This window comes from Pan troglodytes, chromosome 1 (assembly GCF_028858775.2).
Source record: "Pan troglodytes isolate AG18354 chromosome 1, NHGRI_mPanTro3-v2.0_pri, whole genome shotgun sequence".
In the NCBI taxonomy this organism is placed as follows: Eukaryota; Metazoa; Chordata; class Mammalia; order Primates; family Hominidae; genus Pan; species Pan troglodytes.
The window spans coordinates 92,457,213-92,481,226 of NC_072398.2; the positions used below are offsets into that span (position 1 = coordinate 92,457,213).

General features: G+C 49.7%; 3 protein-coding genes across 16 annotated transcripts; 2 read left to right on the top strand and 1 right to left on the bottom strand.

Annotated features, from left to right (window-relative positions):
* The first annotated feature begins 179 nt into the window (after positions 1–179).
* Positions 180–4,450, top strand: MRPL24 (mitochondrial ribosomal protein L24). Of its 4 annotated transcripts, none has more exons than XM_003949609.5 (6): positions 180–583; positions 2,990–3,232; positions 3,316–3,411; positions 3,620–3,723; positions 3,978–4,108; positions 4,219–4,450. In XM_003949609.5, exons 2-6 carry the CDS (start codon positions 3,050–3,052, stop codon positions 4,353–4,355), a joined length of 651 nt encoding a protein of 216 aa, XP_003949658.1. In that variant the 5' UTR covers positions 180–583; positions 2,990–3,049; the 3' UTR covers positions 4,356–4,450. The 4 variants fall into 4 exon arrangements, with proteins under 4 accessions (XP_003949658.1, XP_001166859.1, XP_513893.2 ...); XM_001166859.6 differs by having other exon boundaries at positions 579–751; XM_513893.7 differs by lacking the exon at positions 180–583 and adding an exon at positions 591–710.
* A 353-nt stretch (positions 4,451–4,803) lies between these two features.
* METTL25B (methyltransferase like 25B) lies at positions 4,804–13,052 on the bottom strand. Of its 7 annotated transcripts, none has more exons than XM_016929327.3 (8): positions 12,921–13,052; positions 10,054–10,178; positions 9,696–9,888; positions 9,122–9,184; positions 8,648–8,791; positions 7,675–8,159; positions 5,844–6,028; positions 4,804–5,121 (listed from the first exon to the last, which is right to left on the bottom strand). In XM_016929327.3, exons 1-8 carry the CDS (start codon positions 13,029–13,031, stop codon positions 5,000–5,002), a joined length of 1,428 nt encoding a protein of 475 aa, XP_016784816.3. In that variant the 5' UTR covers positions 13,032–13,052; the 3' UTR covers positions 4,804–4,999. The 7 variants fall into 7 exon arrangements, with proteins under 7 accessions (XP_016784816.3, XP_016784830.3, XP_016784837.3 ...); XM_016929341.3 differs by having other exon boundaries at positions 4,804–5,134; XM_016929348.3 differs by having other exon boundaries at positions 12,870–12,958.
* On the top strand, positions 12,924–18,935 carry ISG20L2 (interferon stimulated exonuclease gene 20 like 2). Of its 5 annotated transcripts, none has more exons than XM_009434541.4 (4): positions 12,924–13,720; positions 14,363–15,223; positions 17,774–17,974; positions 18,660–18,935. In XM_009434541.4, exons 2-4 carry the CDS (start codon positions 14,480–14,482, stop codon positions 18,771–18,773), a joined length of 1,059 nt encoding a protein of 352 aa, XP_009432816.1. In that variant the 5' UTR covers positions 12,924–13,720; positions 14,363–14,479; the 3' UTR covers positions 18,774–18,935. The 5 variants fall into 5 exon arrangements, with proteins under 5 accessions (XP_009432816.1, XP_009432810.1, XP_009432828.1 ...); XM_009434535.4 differs by having other exon boundaries at positions 12,937–13,720; positions 14,324–15,223; XM_009434553.4 differs by having other exon boundaries at positions 13,685–13,781.
* Positions 18,936–24,014: the final 5,079 nt, after the last annotated feature.

Sequence of the window (24,014 nt, forward strand, 5' to 3'; positions counted from 1 at the left end):
CAAAGTGCAAGTCAAATAATAGGATAACCCTTTCTCCTTGCTAATGCTAGGGGTACCTGCCACCCTTAGCTGGTGATGGGGTGGTAGGGGGAGGGGGTTGGTAGGGTGAAATCCCGCCAGTACTCCCTGAGTTAAGTGGAATGACTGGCTTAGATCATTTCTGTTTCCTTCCAGATCTGACATTTTGTAACTAGATCGGCTACTAGCATTGGAAGGGCCCACGTTTCATCCCTTCCTCTAGAAAGCCTACCGGCAGTTTTTGAATCTGCCCTGCCCCCACTCCAGCAGAGAAGGACAGGGAGAGCATTGGCGGTAGCCCTGTCTGGAAAGGGCGGCCCTTTGCCTTGAACAGGAAGCCACAACCACCTAGAAAATGGAGCCTTCTTCTCTAGAAACTACAATTCCCAGCGGCCTCCACGCAGAGCATGCGCGGGAATGTGCCAGGCGGGCCGGCCGAACCAACTTGCCTTTCGATTCCCGACATGCTTCATGGTGTGTTCCGGTTTCCTTGATTTCCTACCCCCGCCAAACTTCCTGTTTCCAGCTTTCTAGCGGCGGACTACAACTCCCAGCATGCTGAGAGGTAAGATTCGTGGTTGATCTTCCGTTTTACACTTGGACTACAACTCCCAGAAAGTCGACGGGCGTGGCGGGGGAGGGGACGCTGAGGGCCCATGTGCTGATAATCCGAAGTGCCGCGGAAAGTGGAGGTGAGGGCCGCCCGCCCTAGAGGTGCCCGTCCGAGAGGCAGGTGCGGGAAGAGCCTATCCTTTTCCCTGGCCATGGCTCAGTCGCCTCCCCAGGGTTTCTTTGCACCGGAAGTTTGGAGCGGGTGGGTGCTGAAGACAGCTAGGCCTTGGCGATGTCTGGGATGAGGCTGGTGGGGGAAGCCTTTGGAGCCGTGACCTGAGAGGGCAGACCTTCGACCCACTACATTGCACTGCGCCTTCAGAACATGCAGGCAAAACCCCACTGCGGGACGCTCACCAGCAGCATCTCCAGATTGTGGAGGGAAAGAAGGGAAGGATCTCGGGGGCATGCAAGCTGCTCTGGGCTGGGGTGGTTCAGACCTGGATTGACTGAGGTGAAGGGGCTCCTTGCAGCAATCACGCAGAAGGCTCGGGTCTTAAGATTGGCCCTACTCCTAGTCAAGCTGTATGAACCAGGGTAGTCACTCCGGCTTTCAGGGCCTTGATTTCCTTGTCTGTAAAAGGGACTTTACGATGCATCTGGCAACCTCACCTTCCTCACTGGGCAATGTGAAGACCAAATGCCGGCAATGAAATTCCCAGCATTAGGTTTGTCATATAGTAGTCCTCCCTAAGCATTTGTTGAATACTCACAGGAACACTTAGGCCAGTCAGCATTAATTGAAAATGACAGGTGGGTTTTTTGTTTGTTTGTTTTTGTTTCTTTTTCCGAAAATAACATCAGGCCTTTATACTGAGAAGTATAAAGAAGAAAAATGAGCCAGTATCTCACTGTTCAGATAAACCGTTAATACATATTTTTAAATGCACATGGTTAGAAAATGCAAACGTTACGGGAAGGAACAAAATGGAATTAACAGACCTCCCAAACAGTTCCTCTCCCCTAAAACAAGTACTTTGGTTTCTTGTTTCCTTTCCATAAATATAACTGTGCTGGAATATATATTTGTATATTTACCCCACAGGGATAATAATACATTATTTTGCACCTTGCTTTAAAATATTTAAAATAATTTAAATGACACCCACAACCCTGTAAATGTTTATGGATGATGAAACTGAAATTCAAAAGTTAAATTGCTGGATGGGCGTGTGGCTCACACCTGTAATCCCAGTACTCTGGGAGGCCAAGGCAGATGGATCACCTGAGGTCAGGAGTTCGAGACCAGCCTGGCCAACATGGTGAAACCCTGTCTCTACTAAAAATACAAAAAAAAATTAGCGGGTCATGGTGGCACATGCCTGTAATCCTAGCTATTCAGGAGGCTGAGGCAGGAGAATCGCTTGAACCCAAGACGCAGAGGTCGTGGTGAGCTGAGATCATGCCACTGCACTCCAGCCTGGGCGACAGAACATGACTCCGTCTCAGAAAAAAAAAAAAAGTTAAGTTGCCTAGTGTCGTACAGTAAGATGATGGTGGAGCAGGGAGTAGAACCCAGGTGGTCTGACTTCCTTGTCCAGGGCTCTTTATGCCATTGTAGTATCTTTATTTGTCTTTGAAGTTAGGGTTCATTTTTATCTATAAAATGAGGTTAATCATGACTTCTGCATTTGGTTGTCCTTAGGCATAAATGAGATACAGGAAAGCACTTAGCATGGTACGTGGCAAGTTGCAAGTATTCAGTTAACTGAAGCACTTACCATTTATGCCTTCAGTTCATTCACCACCTCATTAATTGAGAATTGAGTGGTTTAGAGAACATACTTAGTTGGGAAATTTAGGACTCAGTATTTCTAGAGTCTGGCCCTGGGTCCTTTTCCTTTAGAAAAGGAGCTATCTTAGGGAGGAGTGGTTATTTCCTATCTGAGGATAGGAATTCTAAGTGGGATAGGGACATTTTAACCCCAGTTTTTATTTCTGCTACCTATTTGTTCATTTCACTGATTTACAACTGCCTACCTTTTGGCCGTATGCCAGCGTTCCATTCTCTGTTTTCTTCCTATCCTGCTGTTCATACATTGATTTAATAAGTATTTGTTAAGCACCTACTAGGGGCCAAGCTCTGGATTCAAGAGTGAGATAGATAACATGGCCCTTGTCCTTAATGAATTTTTTGGACTTTGAAGTCAGATATATGTGGGTTTGAATACTGATTCTCCAATGTAGTAGCTTTGTAATCATAAGCAAGTTACTTGACCTTTCTATTTTCTCATCTATAAAGATGATAACCTCTTGTGAGGATTCAATGTGATGAGGTCCATTGAGCAACAAAGTAAGTGCTTTAAAAAATGTTCCTTCCCTTGCCTCTTTGTTCCCCTGTTTCTATCCATCTGCCCAGAGCTGACAAGGAAAGTTTCGAGCGTTTTGCTGGCAAAGGGATTTCTTACAACCTCCAGGCATGCGTCTTTCTGCCCTGCTGGCCTTGGCATCCAAGGTCACTCTGCCCCCCCATTACCGCTATGGGATGAGCCCCCCAGGCTCTGTTGCAGACAAGAGGAAGAACCCCCCATGGATCAGGCGGCGCCCAGTGGTTGTGGAACCCATCTCTGATGAAGACTGGTATCTGTTCTGTGGGGACACGGTGAGAGCCTCATACAGGGGGTAGAGTGATGGGGAACCTCCTGGGCAAGGATCCCCCTCCCTAACCTTCGTATCTTCCCACAGGTGGAGATCCTAGAAGGCAAGGATGCCGGGAAGCAGGGCAAAGTGGTTCAAGTTATCCGGCAGCGAAACTGGGTGGTCGTGGGAGGGCTGAACACAGTAAGTTGAGAGAGGGGATGGGGATGCTCAGGAAGCCTGTCTCATCTGTCCCTCTCCATTCAGAGCAGCACAGGGTGGCAGGAGACTGGCTGAGGGGATGGCGGCATTACTGAACCTTCTATTTTTCAACTTGGGCTGAATGCGCCGAGTAGCAAGGGCAAACCCCTTTCACACCCCGTGCTTTCTGACACTCCCCTCTCTTGGACAGCATTACCGCTACATTGGCAAGACCATGGATTACCGGGGAACCATGATCCCTAGTGAAGCCCCCTTGCTCCACCGCCAGGTCAAACTTGTGGATCCTATGGACAGGCAAGCAACGGGGCTCTGGGCAGAGGGTTTCTCACCCTCTGGGTCCACAAAGTGCTGTCCAATGGGAATGGTGGGTTGGATGCTCTGGAAATTAAGAGGGACCATCTCATGGACATGATTCCCTGCGGGTAACCCCAACACAGAGGTGGAGAAACGCGGTGGTAACCCTGGTGTTTTGAACCACTGACTCTTTTGGGTTGGAGGGTGGCAGGAAACCTGGCTCGTAGGCCAGGCTCACCTCTTCTATCCACCAGGAAACCCACTGAGATCGAGTGGAGATTTACTGAAGCAGGAGAGCGGGTACGAGTCTCCACACGATCAGGGAGAATTATCCCTAAACCCGAATTTCCCAGAGCTGATGGCATCGTCCCTGAAACGTGGATTGGTGAGAGTGAGGGGCAGGAAGGTCAGGGGTGGGTGCTAGGAGTGAGAGTAGGGGACGTTAATGAAAGTTGGCAAGCCCTCCCACCCATCTCCTTTCCTCTGGCTTAACAGATGGCCCCAAAGACACATCAGTGGAAGATGCTTTAGAAAGAACCTATGTGCCCTGTCTAAAGACACTGCAGGAGGAGGTGATGGAGGCCATGGGGATCAAGGAGACCCGGAAATACAAGAAGGTCTATTGGTATTGAGCCTGGGGCAGAGCAGCTCCTCCCCAACTTCTGTCCCAGCCTTGAAGGCTGAGGCACCTCTTTTTCAGATGCCAATAAAGAGCACTTTATGAGTCCTCCTGTGTACAGCTGCTGTGTGGTAGAATGGCACCCCTAATCCCAGCACACTCTCAGGGACTGAAGGGAAGAAGCTTCTTTCCTGAGTTTATGACAGAACCTGGATGGAAGTTAGCTGGCCTTAAGGCGGCCCTCCCAAGGGGCAGGGCCTGCAGATTCTGAGTTGGAGGCCAAAGAGGGGGAGAGAAGTCCCCTTCATGGAAATCTGTGAGTAACAGAAGCCGTCACCTACCCCACCTGCTAGGGAGGCCAGTGGGGAGTGGCGTCTGAGTCCTAACTGTAGCACCCTTGCAGCAGTGCCACAGGAAGGGTGCGCATCTCCTTTTATCTACCTACAGAAATGGGAAGGAAACAGATTTCCAATTTTTAATAAATTAAAACTTTACAATGTATTACATAATCCATGGAAGGAGAGAAAGGGGATGAAACTGAAGGAACCAGGACTCTGGAGGATGCAGGATGCTGTTTCTCTGGATGAGATGTACTCTGCCACTGTGCTCTCTGGGCACTTGCAGATGATGGGGTCTGAGATGTGTCCTCAGGCTGCATCAGCTGTCTTCAGTCTCCAGAACAGAAAGAGCCTGACCCAGGGGCATCTTGGTGGCCACCAGAACCAGGTTTCTGGGAGAGAGTTGAGGACTGAAGATGGGCAGGAGCTCAGCATGGAAACCTGGGAGAAAGGGCTTAATCATAAGGGGAAGAATGAACCAAACTCACTCAGCCTCTTCTGCCCAGGCCTGTAGGCATAGTCCCTTTTCCCCATGGGGGAGGATCCAGCGGGGCTAAGGAGACCCCGTTCTCCATAAGGAACACGGGTTCCCAAGGCACTGACTTGGGAGGCAGTCCTCTTGCATTGTAGGTTCTCGATGCCTGGGAAGCTTGGTTAACATGCACCTTAGAGAGGTTCACCAGAGGCTGATTTGGTAGGAATCTTAATATTTTTTTTTAGATGGAGTCTCTGTCGCCCAGGCTGGAGTGCAGTGGTACAGTCTCGGCTCACTGCAACCTCCGCCTCCTGGGTTCAAGCAATTCTTTTGCCTCAACCACCCGAATAGCTGAGACTACAGGTGTGCGCCACCATACCCGGCTACTTTTTGTATTTTTACTAGAGATGGGGTTTCACCATCGCTGGTCTTGAACTCCTGACCTCAAGTGATCTACCCACCCTGGCCTCCTAAAGTGCTGGGATTATAGGCATGAGCCACCGCACCCAGCCTGGATTCTTAATTTTTTAACAAATCCCCTACTCCCAATCCCCTACTCAAAGGTGGGGTCCAAGGATCACAACAGTGATTAGCTAGGCCCAGAAGATGTTGGGGCTGGGACTTGGAGAAGGAGCCCCAGAACCCCAGTCACTATAGTCCTTGGGTCCCTGCTGTAGGCCACCCTCACCCTGTTCCTGAAGGTACAGCAGCCGGTCCAGTAGAATAAGCGTCTCCACCAGTGGGGCAAGCAGTAGAGCCAGGCTGAAGAAGGCCACCACACGGTTCTCCTGGGCCAGGTGGGCCTGAAGGGCAGCCAGATTCAGTGGCAGCTGGGGATCTAGCCCCACTCGCTGTAGCCCCTGCTGCACATATCTGTGGGATCAGTCACATTCAGCACTCAGTTTGGTTTTAAGAACTGTCACCTCTCACTTAAACTTTGCTTGTTCCTAATTCACTTCCAACTTTGCTTTATTTTCTACCCCAATATGCGTTTTCATGAACATATGTGCATATATATATATATATATATTTTTTTTTTTTTTTTTTTTTTTTTTTGAGATGGCGTCTCGCTCTGTCGCCCAGGCTGGAGTGCAGTAGCACAATCTCGGCTCACTACAAGCTCCGCCTCCCGGTTTCACGCCATTCTCCTGCCTCAGCCTCCCGAGTAGCTGGGACTACAGGTACTCGCCACCACGCCCAGCTAATTTTTTTGTATTTTTAGTAGAGACGGGGTTTCACCATGTTCACCAGGATGGTCTTGATCTCCTGACCTTGTGATCTGCCAGCCTCGGCATCCCAAATATATATTTTTAAAGACAGGGTCTTCCTGTCACCCAGGCTGGAGAGCAGCAGGGCAATCATAGCTCACTGTAGCCTCAAACACCTCAATCCTCCCACCTCAGCCTCCCAAGTAGCTGGGTCTACAAGTATGAGCTACCATGCCTGCCTATTTTTTTTTTTTTTTTTTTTTTTTTTTTTTACAGACAGGGTCTCTCTACGTAGCCCAGGCTGGTCTCTAACTCCCAGCCTCAAGCAATCCTCCTGCCTTGGCCTCCCAAAGAGCTGGGATTATAGGCATGAGCCACCACACCTGGCCATGTATTTTTGAATGTTTCTCTGGCTGTGAGCTGTCTGTCCAATAGTAAATTGATTTAAACATTTTCAGCCAGTTCTGTCCAACTATTTAGCCATACTTTTAGCATTTAAAAAACTTTTTTTTTTTTTGGAGACAGAGTCTTGCTCTGTCGCCCAGGCTAGAGTACAGTGGCGCGATCTCGGTTCACTGCAACCTCTGCCTCCCGGGTTCAAACGATTTTCCTGCCTCAGCCTCCGGAGTAGCTGGGATTACAGGCGCATGCCTCCACGCCTGGCTGATTTTTGTATTTTTAGTAGGGACGGGGTTTCGCCATGTTGGCCAGGCTAGTCTCGAACTCCTGACCTCAGGTGATCGGCCCATATCAGCCTCCCAAAGTGCTGGGATTACAGGCATGAGCCACCGCGCCTGGCCAAAACTTCATGTTTCTTTGTTAGTCTCCTGATAAAAGAGGGACAACTCTCTTAAAGAAATTTTGAGAAGGTACCCTGATCAGAGAACTCCAAATCACTCCTCTGGGTATACTTAGATTTTCTTTAGGCTATGCTGAAAGTGAGGGTAGAAGATCTCCAGTTAGAAATCTCCCCTCCAGGCCGGGTGCGGTGGCTCACGCCTGTAATCCCAGCACTTTGGGAGGCTGAGGTGGGCGGATCACCAGGTCAGGAGATTGAGACCATCCTGGCTAACATGGTGAAACCCCGTCTCTACTAAAAATACAAAAAATTAGCCAGGTGTAGTGGCGGGCACCTGTAGTCCCAGCTACTCAGGAGGCTGAGGCATGAGAATGGCATGAACCCGGGAGACAGAGCTTGCAGTGAGCCGAGATCGCTCCACTGCACTCCAGCCTGGGCAACAGAGCCAGACTCCATCTCAAAAAAAAAAAAAGAAATCTCTCCACTGCCCCCCACCCGTCCCCCAACCTCACTCTTCAATCTTGAGCTCGTGGACCCTGGGGATACCCTGCACGCCTGGCCGACGGAGCTCGGGCCGGGCCCGTCGGATGACTGTCTCCAGTGCTGCACGGTAGCAGTGAGTTCGAAGGCCAGGACCAGCTTTCTGTAGCCGCTCAGCATATTCCTCCAGGGCATGGCAGGCCCCCTCCCGAAGCCGGTAGGGCAGTTCATAGCCAGGCAGCCCAGCCACCCACTGACTCAGTGGGTAGCCGCCAGGGTCACTCAGCTTCATGTAGCAGCAGCCCACTGAGGCCAGGGCCACCACCTCAGGACAGCAGGAGAAGTGTCTCAGCAAGGCAACACTCAGATCCCCACAGGCGTGGAGGCCTGTGAGCAGCAAGCGGGCCCTGCCCTGACACGGGTTCTCCAGTGGAAGCAGAAGCTCCTCACACAGGGCTGTGGGGTCTACCCACCTAACCACGTGGTGTGGGGAGTGACGAGGGCTGGTTTGGACCACCTGTGGAAGCAGGAAAGGACAAAGGCAGATGGGAAGTCTGTTTGCTGTCCCCAGGCCACCTCAGACCACAGGAAGGGATCTGTCCTCCATGTTATTCCCCAAGGAGGAATGTGGGAGATAAGGTGGGTGCGGGAGGGGCTGGACCACAAGTCAGGAGAGGGGGAAAAGTCCTGGACCTATCATTCACCATGTACATCTTTTCATCTGAGACCCAGTTTTCTTATTTGTAACAAGTCTAAAACCTGACTGGCCACTTCACAGGTAGTGAGAAGTATACATTGGTGTGGAAAGCACTTTGTAAATAGAAAGTAACTTTGAGATACGGGGAGGCACTGGGGAAAGGGGAACCTTGGGAAAGAGGTAATAGAAATTAGGGACCACACCAGTTCAAGCTGAGAAACTTGAAAGATGTAATCCAGCCTCTGTGCTCAATTCCAGCCAAGCAGCCCCTGCTCCTGCAGTCCAGGTCGCAGGAAGGGTTGGCCTACCTGCGGGTTCCTCTTCTCCTCTTTCTCCAGAGCCTGCAGAAGCTCCTGGTCCAGGCGCTGGGCTCTCTCCACCAGTCTCTGATCCCCTTCGATGCTCTTCACCATCAACCCCAGGCCAAGAGCCATGAAGCGGGAGAGATGGCCCTGGAGTCACGAGCAGGATGGAAACAGCCCTGTTCAGTGCCCTATCCACTGTCACCCTCCCCATGGGTAACCTGGACACCTGGGTCCCAGGCCCCACAGAAGGCTTAAATTTTACCCTACAGAACTTATTAACATCAGTGTGGCTTAAGTTGGTATATAACTCCCCCATTGTTAAATCTGACTGGCTTAAAAAAAATTATGCAAAGAGAAAAAAAAAATTCCACCACTTCTTGACACCTGCCTCGCTGGGCCTGTGGCCCGATAACCTGCCTTCCAGGTGTTCTATGTCCCCATGACTCAAAAAAACAGTACATCAAGACTCTGGCTCACCTGGCCTGAGCCCACGTCTACAACCTGGGTGCAGCCTGTGAAATCACTCAGCTTCTTCACCAACTGAAAAAGGAGGAAACAAAGGTCTCCTAGCCACTGGTTATTGACTCCTGGGGCAAACATCCATACTGAGAGTGGAAGAGACAAAGATGACAGAGAAAGACGGACAGAGGGTGCCCTGGATGTGAAGACAGATTTGGAAAGAAAGATATAAGGGTGAGGGTGGAAGCAAGGAGAGTGGACCTGACCCCAGGTTCAGGTCCACTCTCCTTGCCTCACAGGTCAGTGATTCAATCTCCCCCACAGAACAAGAACCCTGCGTGAAGCCATGAGCAGATTGTGGAGATTTGGGAACAGGAATGAGACAGTGATTCAGACCTAGCTGCCAACCAACCCCACAAAAGAATGAAAAAGAACCCCAGCATCAAAATATGATTAGTTATGTCTGTTGAGGTAAAGGAATGTCTAGGGCCTCTGGCCTTGCATGTGAGGTAAAGGGCACACATATTTGTAAGCCAGGCTTAAGGAGTCCCTGGGCTCCCAGACACCACCCATGCTCCAGCCATCTCCTCACCTCTCCCAGCCTCCGGATCTCATGCTGCTTCTTGGGCCTGACATGTTTTCGGAATGGAGCTGTTAGTCGGGAGCTCTGGCTGGGGTTCTCCAGGAATTCTGAGGGGGTCTGAAAGCCAGGCGTCCGGGTAAAGGCCAGGGCACACGCCGTGGACTTCAGGGCCAGCAGGGTGAGTGGCCACACTGACCTGTACCTGAGATAGTCCAGCCGAGGCCTCCAGTGAATAGTCCCATCACATCTGAGTGCAGCAGTTTACAACCCGAGGCCCAGGAAGACCTTATGAGACTCTCTGAGCGATACGCTCACTGCAGGGCTTAAAGCCTTGAGTTCCCCAGCACAGGGACCTTCTAGCCCATACCTGACGACCTCCCCTTCCCCAGGCATCCCCAGCAGCATTGTGGCCAGCTGTGGTGGTTTCAGTCCATCCAATGCTTCCTGCCATGAGCAAGGGAGTGTGTCCCATAGGTTGTCTGTGAAAAATTCCTACAGAAGAAGGGGAGAAGCCATCAGCAAGCTACTACCACTCCCATTCTTTCCCACCCCACTCTCAACTACACACCTCATTGCCTGCCTCTTCCCAGCACTGCTGCCACATAGGGCCACTGCCTGTAACTGGCAGGTACCTCCTGCTAAGCCGAGTCAGTTCTCTGAAGCCTGCTCCAGCCTCCCCGACTCTGGTGGCTTAACTTAACACACTTCTTTTAGCAATTTCTGCACTTATTTGTGTCTGTTTTCTCTATTAAATTGCATTTCTTAAGGGTAGGGATGGGATGGTATCTTCACATCTGCATCCCTAACACTTACCAGAGTGACTGACACACAGTATTAGTACATTACCACTTAGTAACCTGCATTATATGTGCCAGACACTGGTGTCTTTTTATTCATTCGTCCACCACAAATTCTGGGACTGTGTTTCGGTTATACATTAAGCTCTATTGTAGGCTCAGGGAATACAACAGTGAACCTGAGACAAGATTCTGGCTCCTGCAGAGTTTACATTAAAAAAAATAATAACTTTGGCCGGGCATGGTGGCTCACGCCTGTAATCCCAGCACTTTGGGAGACCAAGGCGGGCAGATCACCTGAGATCAGGAGTTCGAGACCAGCCTGGCCAATATGGTGAAACCCCCTCTCGACTAAAATTACAAAAATTTGCCAGGCATGTTGGCACACGCCTGTAATCCCAGCTACCCAGTAGGCTGAGGCAGGAGAATCACTGGAACCCTGGAGGCAGAGGCTGCAGTGAGCCTAGATTGCGCCACTGCACTCCAGCCTGGGCAGCAGAGCAAGACTCCCTCTCAAAAAAAACAAACCAAAACAAAACTTCAGACAACATCATATGTCATATAGACAAAACACTAATGAAACAGTAATGTAATGGAGAATTTGGGCAAGGACTACTTTAGATAGGATGATGAGGGAAGACCTGTCTGAGGTGACATTTGAGCTGAGACTTGAATGATGAATAGGTGCTAGGCATGTAAAGAAAATACAGGTAATAGCAAACACTTATTTAACACCTTCTCGGCCAGGTACTGCTGTAAACATTTGACATGTATTAATGCATTTGATCCTTTAAACAACACTTTGAGGTAGGTATTTTTTTATCCCCCATTTTGCAGATGTAGAAACAGGCACAGCACTTAAGTAACTTGCCCACGTCCAAAAGCTAGCAAATAGCTGAGCTGGGATTATTTATTTATTTTTAGAGATGGAGTCTCACTCTGCCACCTAGGCTGGAGTGCAGTGGCACGATCTCAGCTCACTGCAACCTCCGCCTCCCTGGTTCTAGCAATTCTCCTGCCTCAGCCTCCCTAGTAGCTGGGACTACAGGTGTGTACTGCCAAGCCTAGCTATTTTTTTTTTATTTTATTTTAGTAGAGACGGGGTTTCACCGTGTTGCCCAGGCTGGTCTCGAACCCCTGAGCTCAGGCAATCCACCCACCTCGGCCTCCCAGAGTGCTAGGATTACAGGTGTGAGCCATCGTACCCGGCCTGAGCTGGGATTTGAAACCAATTTTACTCTAGAGTCCTTGTTCTTAACCATTCTGCGATTGCCTTTCTGTGGCAGAAGATCAGTGAGTGCAAAGGTCCAGATGCCTGCCATATTGGCAGAACAGAAATCAGGCCAGCAGAGGTATAGCACAGTGAAATGTGTGAGAGAATAAAATGGGATAGAGTTGAAGAGACAGTAGGAGCCAGAATATGGGTTTTATAGGTAATAGTAAGGAGTTAGGATTTCATAAAAGTATCTAGGAAGCAAGGGATTGTCGTGATCAGATTTACATTTGAATGCTATCAATCTAGCTGCTCAGTGAAGAATTGGTTATGGCAGGGCAGAGGTAAGCACACAGCAAGATCGGTTAGGAAGTAGTTCAGAAGAGAGGTGATGGTGGCTTGGCCTAGGGTGGCAGCAACGGAGGTGAGGACAAATGGATGAATTTGGGATCTATTCCGAAGGCAGAGCCAAGAGGACTTGTTGAAGGACTGGATTGTGGATCAATGAAGGACAGCACTGAATCAATGATGGCCTCTGGGTTTGTGGTCTAAACAATTCAGTGGATGGTGGTGCCATTTACACATTCTCTCATTTATTCTTCACAATAATCCTTCAGACTGGGATCCATTGTATAGCTGAGGAAACCCGGGCTAGGACAAGTTGGGGGTTAGGGAGGCCTAAGGTTAACATCATAGGGGAGGCAGGATTCTAGACTAAGCCTTTTTGATTCCAGAGCCAGGACTGTCTACTATACCACAAAACCACGAATTTATTCAAAGCTTGGATGAATAACGTGTGTTCTTGGAACACCTGACATGCTCCAAGAAGAGTTCAACATAGTTGCAGCATGGTTCCAATGTCCACGCATTTTATTACCTTGGATCTGGGAAGATTACAAAAACAATCTAGGTAGGTACTAGAAACATTATTTATGCAGTGAGCCGAGATCGTGCCACTGCACTCCAGCCTGGGGGACAGAGCGAGACTCCGTCTCAAAAAAAAAAAAAAAAAGAAAAAGAAAAAGAAAAAAAAATAAATATTATTTATGTCAGCTGAAAAAAAAGGAGGGATCACTCCAGTTTTAACCCCTTCTTGTACAGAAAAAGACTGAAACTCATAGAAGGAAAGAGATCAGAGGCTAATTCTCCAGATTCTCTCCCTGACGTGGGTACCTAGCCAACCACACGACCAGAGACATCCCACCCACGCCCCTGTGGCCTCACGATGATGTAGGCATCCAAGATGGAACGGTAGAGTGCCAGGACACGGGTGAGGTTAACAGCTAGCTGCTTCCTCCCCTCATGAGAGAGGCCTCGGGCGGAGATGCCCGGCATCCCGGGGTCCAGCAGGGAGCGCGGGGAGCGAGAACGCAGTAAACAGGGATCCAGGGTCAGTACTACGCGGGTCCAGGACCCGGACGGGGCTCAACTCTGCAGGCAGAACAGGAAGAGTTTTGGGTCCAGTCTCCGACGCTGCCTTTCGGGATCCGATGCTGGAGTGGAAGATTTGAGGCGCCCCCCAGACGTCACAGGTCGCGACGTTTCACAGTGAGAAGGTGTCAGCGTCAGAGACACGTAGGGCGGGGTAACAGTGCAGTGACGCCACAAAAGCGTGCGGCTGAGCTCAGCTCACAACGAGGCGGGCCAAGTTCCAGTTCCCGCCCCTTGCCGTACACGCCTCTCCTCTTACGGAAGTGAAGCCGGAGGTGTCCGGCGGGCTGCAGTTCCGGTTTATCGCGGCCTTCCCACACCTTCGCGTTGTACCACCACGGGGCTAGAGGGGCCGGGGAGCGCATCCCGCCCCCGCCCCCACCCACGCCGCCCCCTCCTCCGCCGCCACTGCCGCTCCTCACACACTCGGATTCACTGGCCTCACTACCTGAGGTCGGGGCGGTGCGGGTGTGCGCGCGCCGACCTCTGGCGCGTTCTAACCCGCGCGCCTGCCTTCCCGGGCTTCGTCGGCGCGCACCGATTTCCGCATCCGGCTCCGGGCGCTTCCGGTCTTAGCTGGACCCGTCTAGGAGGTAGGTTTGTGAGCGTGAGAGATCGATCTGTACCGCGGGGATCCGAAGTATGCTTATCCAGGTGGGCTGCCTCAAGCCTCGATCCCACCCCCGCGCTGGTAGATGGTGTCAAGGTCCTTGCGTGGGAGAAGGACTTGGGTGAGATGCATGTGGAGATTGCCCCCAATTCCGGCCTGGAGCCAAGGGAAAGGGATGCCTGGATTTGTGTCTCTATTGGTGGTCCACGCTGCGGATGCCTGGGTAGCCCAGAGGTTATCTACGCCATACTTCTCACTGTTTTTGAGCATACCTAGATGTTCCTTTCCTAGGCGGAGTATAGATCGCACGTGTTCTAGCCTCTTAGACTCAGAGGGTTCGAGCTCTATAAGCCCCTCCACTCTCTTCATTTTACAAATGAGACTCAAACCTAGAGCGCGGTAATGACCTTACTAAGACCAAACGGCTGAATTGGGCTTCACTAGAATCCAGGCTTGCTGGCTAACACCAATGCTCCCTCCATCATTTCATGTTATGTTTTCATTTCCCCTCTGTCTGAGAGATTGCTCTGATGTCTTTCCTTCCATAAGTCCTACGGAGATCGAGCTTACCTCATTTTTCTCCCAGGCCTAGGAGCTCAATTACCAGGATCACTTTCTTCCCCAGGGTGTACTACAGACCTCCACATGTTGGACAGTAGGATTCAGCAGAGAATGAGTCCCACATCCTCTTTTCATCCATAAGCCACTCTTCCCAACTACTCTTCCGCCTTCCATTGTCCCTATGTCTACTTTACTGCTCAATCTGGATTTTGGGGAACCTCCTCCCAAAAAGGCATTAGAAGGAAATGCCAAGCACCGAAATTTTGTCAAGAAGCGGAGGCTCTTAGAACGGAGAGGCTTTCTGAGTAAAAAGAACCAACCCCCTAGCAAGGCGCCTAAGTTGCACTCTGAACCTTCAAAGAAAGGGGAAACTCCTACGGTCGATGGCACTTGGAAGACCCCTTCCTTCCCAAAAAAGAAGACAGCTGCTTCCAGCAATGGGTCAGGACAGCCCCTGGACAAGAAAGCTGCAGTGTCTTGGTTGACCCCTGCCCCTTCAAAAAAGGCTGATTCTGTTGCTGCTAAAGTAGATTTGCTGGGGGAGTTCCAGAGTGCCCTTCCAAAGATCAATAGCCACCCAACCCGCTCTCAGAAGAGCTCCCAGAAGAAATCCTCTAAAAAGAACCATCCTCAGAAGAATGCCCCACAGAACTCCACCCAAGCTCATTCAGAGAATAAATGCTCCGGAGCATCCCAGAAGTTGCCACGGAAGATGGTGGCAATTGACTGTGAGATGGTGGGCACAGGACCAAAGGGGCATGTTAGTTCCTTGGCTCGATGTAGCATTGTCAACTACAACGGAGATGTGCTTTATGACGAGTACATTCTTCCCCCCTGCCACATTGTGGACTACCGAACCAGGTGGAGTGGTATCCGGAAGCAGCACATGGTGAATGCCACACCCTTCAAGATTGCTCGAGGCCAGGTAAGAAGCATGGGGCTTGATGGTGGCAGGGAGGTGGATGGAGAGAGGTCTAAATCATTTTTCAGCAAAGGATATCACTATGGGAAGACACCAACGTTTGTGGAGGGAGGGAGGAGAATCTATCAGTTGTTGAAGAAGGCCCCCTGTCGGTGGAAGGAGCAGTGAAAGTCAGGAAGGTACAATTAGCTGGTGTCACAAACTTCATTGGTCAAGATCTATTTTAGCCGGGCGCAGTGGCACTTGCCTATAATCCCAGCACTTTGGGAGGCTGAGGCGGGAGAATCGCTCAAGCCCAGGAACTCAAGCCCTGTCTGGGCAACATAGCGGAACTCATCTACAAAAAAGTTAGCCAAGTGTGGTACATGCCTGTAGTCCCAGCTACTCAGGAGGTCGAGGCTGCAGTGAGCTGAGATCACACCACTGCCACTGCACTCCAGCCTGAGCGACAGAGTGAGACCCTGTCTCAAAAAAAACAAACAAGAAAACTATTTTAGGTTCTAAATTGGGTCTGGGGAACTGGGAATCTGCATAGAAAAATAACAGCAAGTGATGAAACTAGACAGAGCTGCAGACATCAGTGTCAGGAGAAAGGGCTTGATTTGGAAAAACCTTGCGAGTTGGAGCCTAAGCTTGAGAGAGGAAAGGTGGAGAGCTCTTCCCAAGCAAAAAGTAGCCTGGGGCAAGTGCGGAAAGTGGTGGTGGTAAGAGAGGGCAGAAAGTTGACAGGAGGAGCTGGGGTATATATTGTCCAACTGGAACAGGTAACCAGTGAACGGCATAAACGGCACAGGGCCGGCACTTCGGGTTGTCATCTCACTCCTAGCCCTGTGCTGGCTATGGAGTGCAAGGCATGAACAGAAAGGAGAATGAGCTGGGAGGGGTGAAAGAGGAAGTGAAGGGAGAGCAAGAGACCTGCTGGTCTCAGGAGGCCGCCAGAGGGCGCCCTTGGTCCACGTCTTTGCAGTTTCAGGTCCACACTCTGCCCTCTCTGGACACGCTGTTCCCATAATGCCTTATATGCGCTCAGTTGGAGGAGGTTCGTTAGAGGTGAGGTGACTGACTATTTTAGAAAAGACGGAAAGAAGAGTTAAACATCTTGTGCACAAAGGGGCACAGCCAAGCAAAGGCATAGGAGAGGCAGAAGATGGGACGGGTCTGAGACAGCAAATCTGCCCAGCTTTGATGAGGGCTATATGTCGAGGTTAATAAGAAGTGAAGGTGGTGGTGGGCAGTAAGTAGGTGAAGTTAGGAGTAACGAAATATCTAGTTCACGGGACTACGTCATCATAAAGCACTTCCCCAGTGCCAAGCTGGGGTTATGAGACTAAGGTATGTCCAGATGAGCCTAGCCCCTTCAGAGGCGGTCCCTTTGGGAGGCTATGCAGGACTGTCACTTTTGTTGAAAACCTGTTTGGAACCTCATTTGGGAATGGCCTTCAGAGCCTGTGGCATGTTCTTCGGTTGTCCTCATTGGTAGCATGTCCTCCTACTTCAAGAGCCTGAAATGGCTAGGTGTGGTGACATGTGTCTGTAATCCCAGCTACTCAGGAGTTTGAGGTGAGAGCATTGCTTGAGCCCAGGAGTTTGAGGCCAGCCAACCTGGGAAAAATAGCAAGACCTCATCTCTTTTAAAAAAAAAGTGACCTGAAGGCCAGGTGTGGTGGCTCACACCTGTAATCCCAGCACTTTGGGAGGCTGAAGCGGGCAGATCACAAGATCAGGAGTTCAAGACCAGCCTGGCCCATATGGTGAAACTCCGTCTCTACTAAAAATACAAAACTTAGCCAGGCATGGTGGCAGGTGCCAGTAGTCCCAGCTACTTGGGAGGCTGAGGCAGGAGAAACGCTTGAACCCGGGAGGCGGAGGTTGTAGTGAGCCAAGATCGCGCCAGTACGCTCCGGCCTGGGCAACAAAGCAAGACTCCATCTCAAAAAAAAAAAACAGTTTCCTGAAATATTGAGAAGTTATTTTTATTTTACTTGGTTCCAAAACTAGTGTGAATAAGGTTGCTTCTGCAACTTTAGTTTATATGTGATTCTTAATTTTTTACGGTTTGTAGACTCTGAGAATTTGATGAAAGCCACAGATTCTCTTCCTCTAGTACCCATACACATCTAATTGCATGTAATTTTGGGCTTTTGTTAGCCTCCCTGGAGCCCGGGTCCCAGCCATGTGTCTAAGGCCAGCATAATGGTAATAGTTAAAGGACTTCATGTAGCAAGCCAGAACTGAACTAAATACATGGACATCTCAAACATGAGTGTCATTTAGGACTGAAGGCAAATTAATGTCATGGGGTGGAGATCAATAAGAAGGTAAGGAGCCACTGGCAGTATGAGTCCAAACAGGGTACACCATGGAAATCACCTGTGGAAGAGGAAGGTGGATTCCAGAAGAAGGAAAACTTGTGGGAGTGAGCATTTCAAGGATGGAGAGGTAGGCAGTTGGTGAAAGAATCCAGAAGGGATTGATGGTCATGTTGGGCTTTCAGAATGCAGGGGTTCCACTTCAGTCTTCCTTCTCACCACTCTCTTCCCACACTTCTTCCAGATCTTGAAGATACTCACAGGGAAGATAGTGGTGGGGCATGCCATCCACAACGACTTCAAAGCCCTTCAGTACTTTCACCCCAAGTCCCTCACCCGTGACACCTCCCATATCCCCCCCCTCAACCGGAAGGCTGACTGCCCGGAGAATGCCACCATGTCTCTGAAGCATCTCACCAAGAAGCTGCTAAACCGGGATATCCAGGTAGCATCTCCCCACATCCCCCACCCCCATCTTGGACATGGCTCTCGTTGATGCCCCTAGCCAGACTCTGATCTCAGAAGTCCTGTGGTTGTAGAGATCCAGGTGGGCTGCTGTGATGGGAAGAGCTCCATCTGTACACAGGATAATAATTCCTGTTGTCTACCTCATAGAATGTTTCACAGTGTGCTTTGGAAAAGGGAAAAAGTCCTAAGTAGATATAAAACCCTAACTAAGGAAGAAAGCAGGTAGCGGTGGTGGTCCAAGAGACCGTGTAGTGGATGCAAGGACCGCTCGTATTTTACACGCTATATTTCAGCAAAGGGTGGCCCATCTGGCAGGAAGATGGGGACATATGTCACATATAGAGCAGTTAAGGAACTAGGGAAAGTGGAAGACTCAGAAGACCTGTCTTTGACCTGGTATGTTCTATCTCTACAGAACCTAATATGGCTTATACATACTGCCACAGAAAGGACTGAGGTAGACAGTGGCAAAGACTTCCTAGGAGTTGAACCCCTGAAATTACATAAGGAGTAGGACCCCACCAGAATTCTGTCTTTGTAGCCTGCTGACTGCAGAAGAAACTGTGTAGCGGAGGCAGGGGGAAGAGGAGTACAGAGAGTACACTGGGAAGGAAGAAACGGTTTCTTTTCTCTTCATGCTCTTGTCTTCCTTGCTTGCTCAGGTTGGGAAGAGCGGACATTCCTCTGTGGAAGATGCCCAGGCCACCATGGAGCTGTACAAGTTGGTTGAAGTCGAGTGGGAAGAGCACCTAGCCCGGAATCCCCCTACAGACTAGTGGCAGTGGGGACGCTGGTGATATGGGGAGGCAGAGGCAGCACCCAGGAGAAACAGGGCAGTGGACCAATGGACAGCTCCACCAGCTCCACATCTTTGGAAGCTAGATTTGGGGAGAGAGAAGCTCTACCCCAGACTTAATACCCATTGAAATTTCACCTCAGGTGTTGTGTCCTGTGTCTGGTTAAGTGTCCCATGGAAGGGGGAAGCCTTCACGTCAGAACCCAACCCTATACCTTTTACTTCTTAAATGGTGCTAACCACAGGTGTCCCAGGGTGCTCTGTGCCAGTTAAGATTTTTAACTTTCAAGGGGCAGGGCATACTGGGAAATGTAGTTTCCCAAACTGCCTTATCACTTGGGTGGACATATGTCTCCTTTTATGCCTTTTGGTCTTGAGTAATTAACAGCATCCTCTTCCACGCTCAGAAGTGTTCTGGTTGGGGCCAGGCATGGTGACTCACGCCTGTAATCCCAACACTTAGGGAGGCCGAGGCGGGCGGATCACCTGAGATCAGGAGTTCAAGACCAGCCTGGCCAACATGGCGAATTCCCGTTCTCTACTAAAAATACAAAAAATTTGTGGGGTGTGGTGGCAGGAGCCTGTAATCCTAGCTACTCAGGAGGCTGAGGCAGGAGAATTGCTTGAGCCCAGGAGGCGGAGATTGCAGTGAGCCGAGATCGTGTCACTGCACTCCAGCCTGGGTGACAAGAGTGAGACTCCGTCTCCAAAAAAAAAAAAAAAAAAGAATTTATTAACCTGGTTGGTTAATAAATTGTGTGGTCCCTGCCGGGCGTGGTGGCTCACGCCTGTAATCCCAGCACTTTGGGAGGCCAAGGCGGGCAGATCATGAGGTCAGGAGATCGAGACCATCCTGGCTAACACGGTGAAACCCCGTCTCTACTAAAAATATAAAAAATTAGCCGGGCGTGGTGGCGGGCATCTGTAGTTCCACTACTTGGGAGGCTGAGGCAGGAGAATGGCGTGAACCCAGGAGGCGGAGCTTGCAGTGAGCCGAGATTGTGCCACTGCACTCCAGCCTGGGCCACGGCCACAGAGCGAGACTCTGTCTCAAAAAAAAAAAAAAATTAAAATTGTGTGGTCCCTTTCCATGTCACAGAGTCTGCTTTTGGCTCAGAGTCTATATCTAGCCTGTGTCAGGATATTGCCTGTTCTTCCCACCTTGACTTCCAGAGCAGCCATCGCTGGTGAGCTTTAGTTCTCCTTAGGGTTCCAAGGCATTAGAAGTAAGAGTGTAGCTTGGAAACCAACTTTTGTGATTTAGGAAAGCTGTCTCTTTCCTAAGGTAATAGGGGGTTTATTTCATTTAGGCCCCAGTTGGTAGGTTTTAAAATAATTTATAAAGTGTTTTAATAATTTGGTTGTCTTTTTTACCTTGCTAAACCAAGCCTCTAAAAACTCAAATTATTCCCTTGATAAATTTTTATAATGGAAAAGCAATTATGTACGGTTTCTTCTTTATGTTAAATAGCTCTATCACAAAGTATTGTGGAGCTGTAGTTTTCTTAGGGGATTTCCAGGTTCACTGGATGACACTAACTGGGGCCCTTCCTGGAAGTCATAGAACTGACCAAGCCTTTGTGCGTAACCCACGTGACACATATGGTTCCTTGTCCTCATCCCTACCACACATCAGAGCTGAGCATGGCAGCTCACGCCTGTAATCCCAGCTACCCGGGAGGCTGAGGCATGAGGATTCCTTGAGCCCAGGAATTTAAATCCAGCCCAGGCAAAATAGACCCCATCTCAATTTTAAAAAAAATTAATGAGCACACCTAAAATGACACCCCAAGCCATGCAACTCCCCCTGACACACACAGGGTATGTGACCAGGAGAGTGAGATAGAGAGAGTGGGCATGAAGGAGGGGCAGAGCAGGGGAGAAAGGGTGCTTGGTGATGACAGCCTGGTCCTGCTGCCAGCTTTTGGTGGTACACACCCCATCTTGGGAAAGAGTCACCAGTCTGACCTTGTGTCCAGGATCATTATCTGCACTTTCTTGAGAGAATGCAGACTCCATGTCTACACCAGGACTTTTGCATTCTTGAGTGGCTGGTCTGGTTCCAGGGGCCAGAGTCACGGTCACAGCTGCCTATAGAAGTGAATTTCGTGCAGCCAGACCAGACCCAGACATGGTCTTGTTGAGGCCTGCACCGTGGGGTCTGTTGCACAGGCAGCCATTGTGCTCTGAGCAAATTGGTTCCTGTGGGGCCCAACATATTTAATGTCCATGACTTCACAAAGGGGTGCCAGGTATCCTTGCACAGCAAGAACTAAGAATAGTGCAAGGAGGCCGCAACAGAAACTGGTAAGAATACACACATGCAAGCGATTCTTAACTACATTGTAATCAGTAAATGAAGATAACGACAATATTCTCATTAGGGTACTTACTGGCTGAAACAAAACTAACTTTGTCAGGCCGGTGCAGTGGCTCACACCTGTAATCCCAGCACTTTGGGGAGGCTGAGGCAGGAGGATGGCTTGAGCCCAGGAGTTTGAGACCAGCCCGGGCAACATAGTGAAACCCCATCGCTACCAAAAAAAAAAAAAAAAAACCCTGGCTTTGTATGTGTCTTGGTAAAGTAGCAACTGGCTTTTATGATCCCCCTACCCCCACACCCTGTGTCTAAAAAGGCACATGACTGCTACAGCCTCAAAACAAAAGTACTTGATCTCAGTCCAATGTTGAAAAGAGCTCATTGTGCCGGGCACGGTGGCTCACGCCTGTAATGCCAGCACTTTGGGAGGCCGAGGTGGGTGGATCATGAGGTCAGGAGATTGAGACCATCCTGGCTAACACGGTGAAACCCCATCTCTACTAAAAAAATACAAAAAATTAGCCAGGCGTCGTGGCGGGCGCCTGTATTCCCAGCTACTCGGGAGGCTGAGGCAGGAGAATGGCGTGAACCCGGGAGGCGGAGCTTGCAGTGAGCCGAGATCGCACCGCTGCACTCCAGCCTGGGCGACAGAGCGAGACTCCGTCTCAAAAAAAAAAAAAAAAAAGAGAGAAAAGAGCTCATTCTTACTTTTGCTCACCAAGAAAAACCTGGGAGACCAGAAGACCTTGCAGGCAATTCCTTAACTGTTTACCCTCAACACACTTCCTTGTCAGAGCCCAGCTTACCTAGCAAGGGTGCCTGGGAATCCCCTGTACTTCAATCCCCTTCCTGTTCTGTCTCTGTCCTGACTTCATCCAGTTGATAGTGGACAAACCCTATTGTAGATTGCTGCCTGAACCCCAGTCAGCAAGTCCTGTTTTGGCTTAAATCTAAGGTCTTGTTGGATGTGATGGCTCACGCCCGTAATCCCAACACAGAGACTAAGACAGACAGATCACTTGAGGTCAGGAGTTCGAGACCAGCCTGGGCAACATGAAACCCCATCTCTACTAAAAATACAAAAATACAAAAAAATCCCCAGCACATGGGGCGCATGCCTATATTCCCAGCTACTTGGGATGCTGAGGCAGGAGGATAGCTTGAACCCGGGAGGCAGAGGTTGCAGTCAGCCAAGATTGTGCCACTGAACTCCACTCCAGCCTGGGTGACAGAGTGAGGACTCCGTCTCAAAAAAAAATAAATAAATAAAATCTGAGGTCTTTCAGAGTGGAGCAAATGCATGACAACATGTAAGCTTTTGCTAGTAATATTCTTTTCATGGCATAATGAAGTTTTCTTATACTAAAAGACCCTCTGCTACAAGTGAGACTAGGAAAAGACAAGAGTGTAAGAACATATCCTGCTGAACATACTTGTGATAGTCTAAAACTTCACTTAACAAAGTAGTTCTCAAACGGGGAAGGGAGCATGTATTTTGAGATTTTAGGCTTCAGCACTACTTATCTCTCTGCCCTTAAGAACCAGTGCTTGGCCAGGCATGGTGGCTCATGCCTGTAATCCCAGCACTTTGGGAGGCCGAGGTGGGTGGATCATGAGGTCAGGAGTTCAAGACCAGCCTGGCCAATGTAGTGAAACACCGTCTTTACTAGAAATACAAAAATTAGTTGAGCATGGTGGCACACGCCCATAGTTCCAGCTACTCAGGAGGCTGAGGCAGGGAAATCGCTTGAACCCAGGAGGCAGAAGCTGCGGTGAGCCAAGATCAAGCCACTACACTCCAGCCTGGGCAACAGAGCCAGACTCCATCTCAAAAAAAAAAAAAAAAAAGGCTGGGCACCGTGGCTCACGCCTGTAATCCTAGCACTTTGGGAGGCCAAGGCCCCCGGGTCACGAGGTCAGGTGTTCGAGACCAGCCTGGCCAGCATGTTGAAACCCTGTCTCTACTAAAAATACAAAAATTAGCCAGGCATGGTGGCACCTGCCTGTAATCCCAGCTACTCGGGAGGCTGAGGCAGGAGAATCCCCTGAATCCAGGAGGCGGAGGTTGCAGCGAGCTGAGATCATGCCACTGCACTCCAGCCTGGGCAACAGAGCAAGACTCCGTCTCAAAAAAAAAAAAAAAAAGTTATCTAGGGAAGGCTCCAAGGAGGAATCATTTGATTACTAGTTTAAATAGATAATTACAGTGGACAATAGGAAAGATCAACAGTACTGTAATTACGAACTTGCCCCAAGGCACATTAGTCCAAGTTCAAGTTTAGAGAGACAAATACCTAAGAATGTGATATGCCAGGTACCTCTATGAATATCCTGAATCCACAGTCTGGGTGTAATGTAGGTCACAAAGCACTTTCACCAAATTGATGACAGCTTAAAGAAGTTACTTTGCATTGATAATGGGTTCCAAACTTGATTTTGCCACTTACTAAATTTGTGACATAAGTAAGTCACTTGATCTTAATGGTTCTAGTGCCAAAATCCTGGGATTTTTTTCTAACCTTGATATTTAACTGATGGTTGCTATCATCAATAATAATAATAGGCTGGGCGCGGTGGCTCACGCCTGTAATCCCAGCACTTTGGGAGGCCGAGGCAGGCGGATCACGAGGTCAGGAGATCAAGACCATCCTGGCTAACACGGTGAAACCCCGTCTCTACTAAAAATACAAAAAATTACCCAGGCGTGGTGGCGGGCGCCTGTTGTCCTAGCTACTCAGGAGGCTGAGGCAGGAGAATGGCGTGAACCCAGGAGGTGGAGCTTGCAGTGAGCCGAGATCACGCCACTGCACTTCAGCCTGGGCGACAGAGCCAGACTCCGTCTCAAAAAAAAAAAAATAAATAATAATAATAATAATAATAATAATAATAATAATAATAATG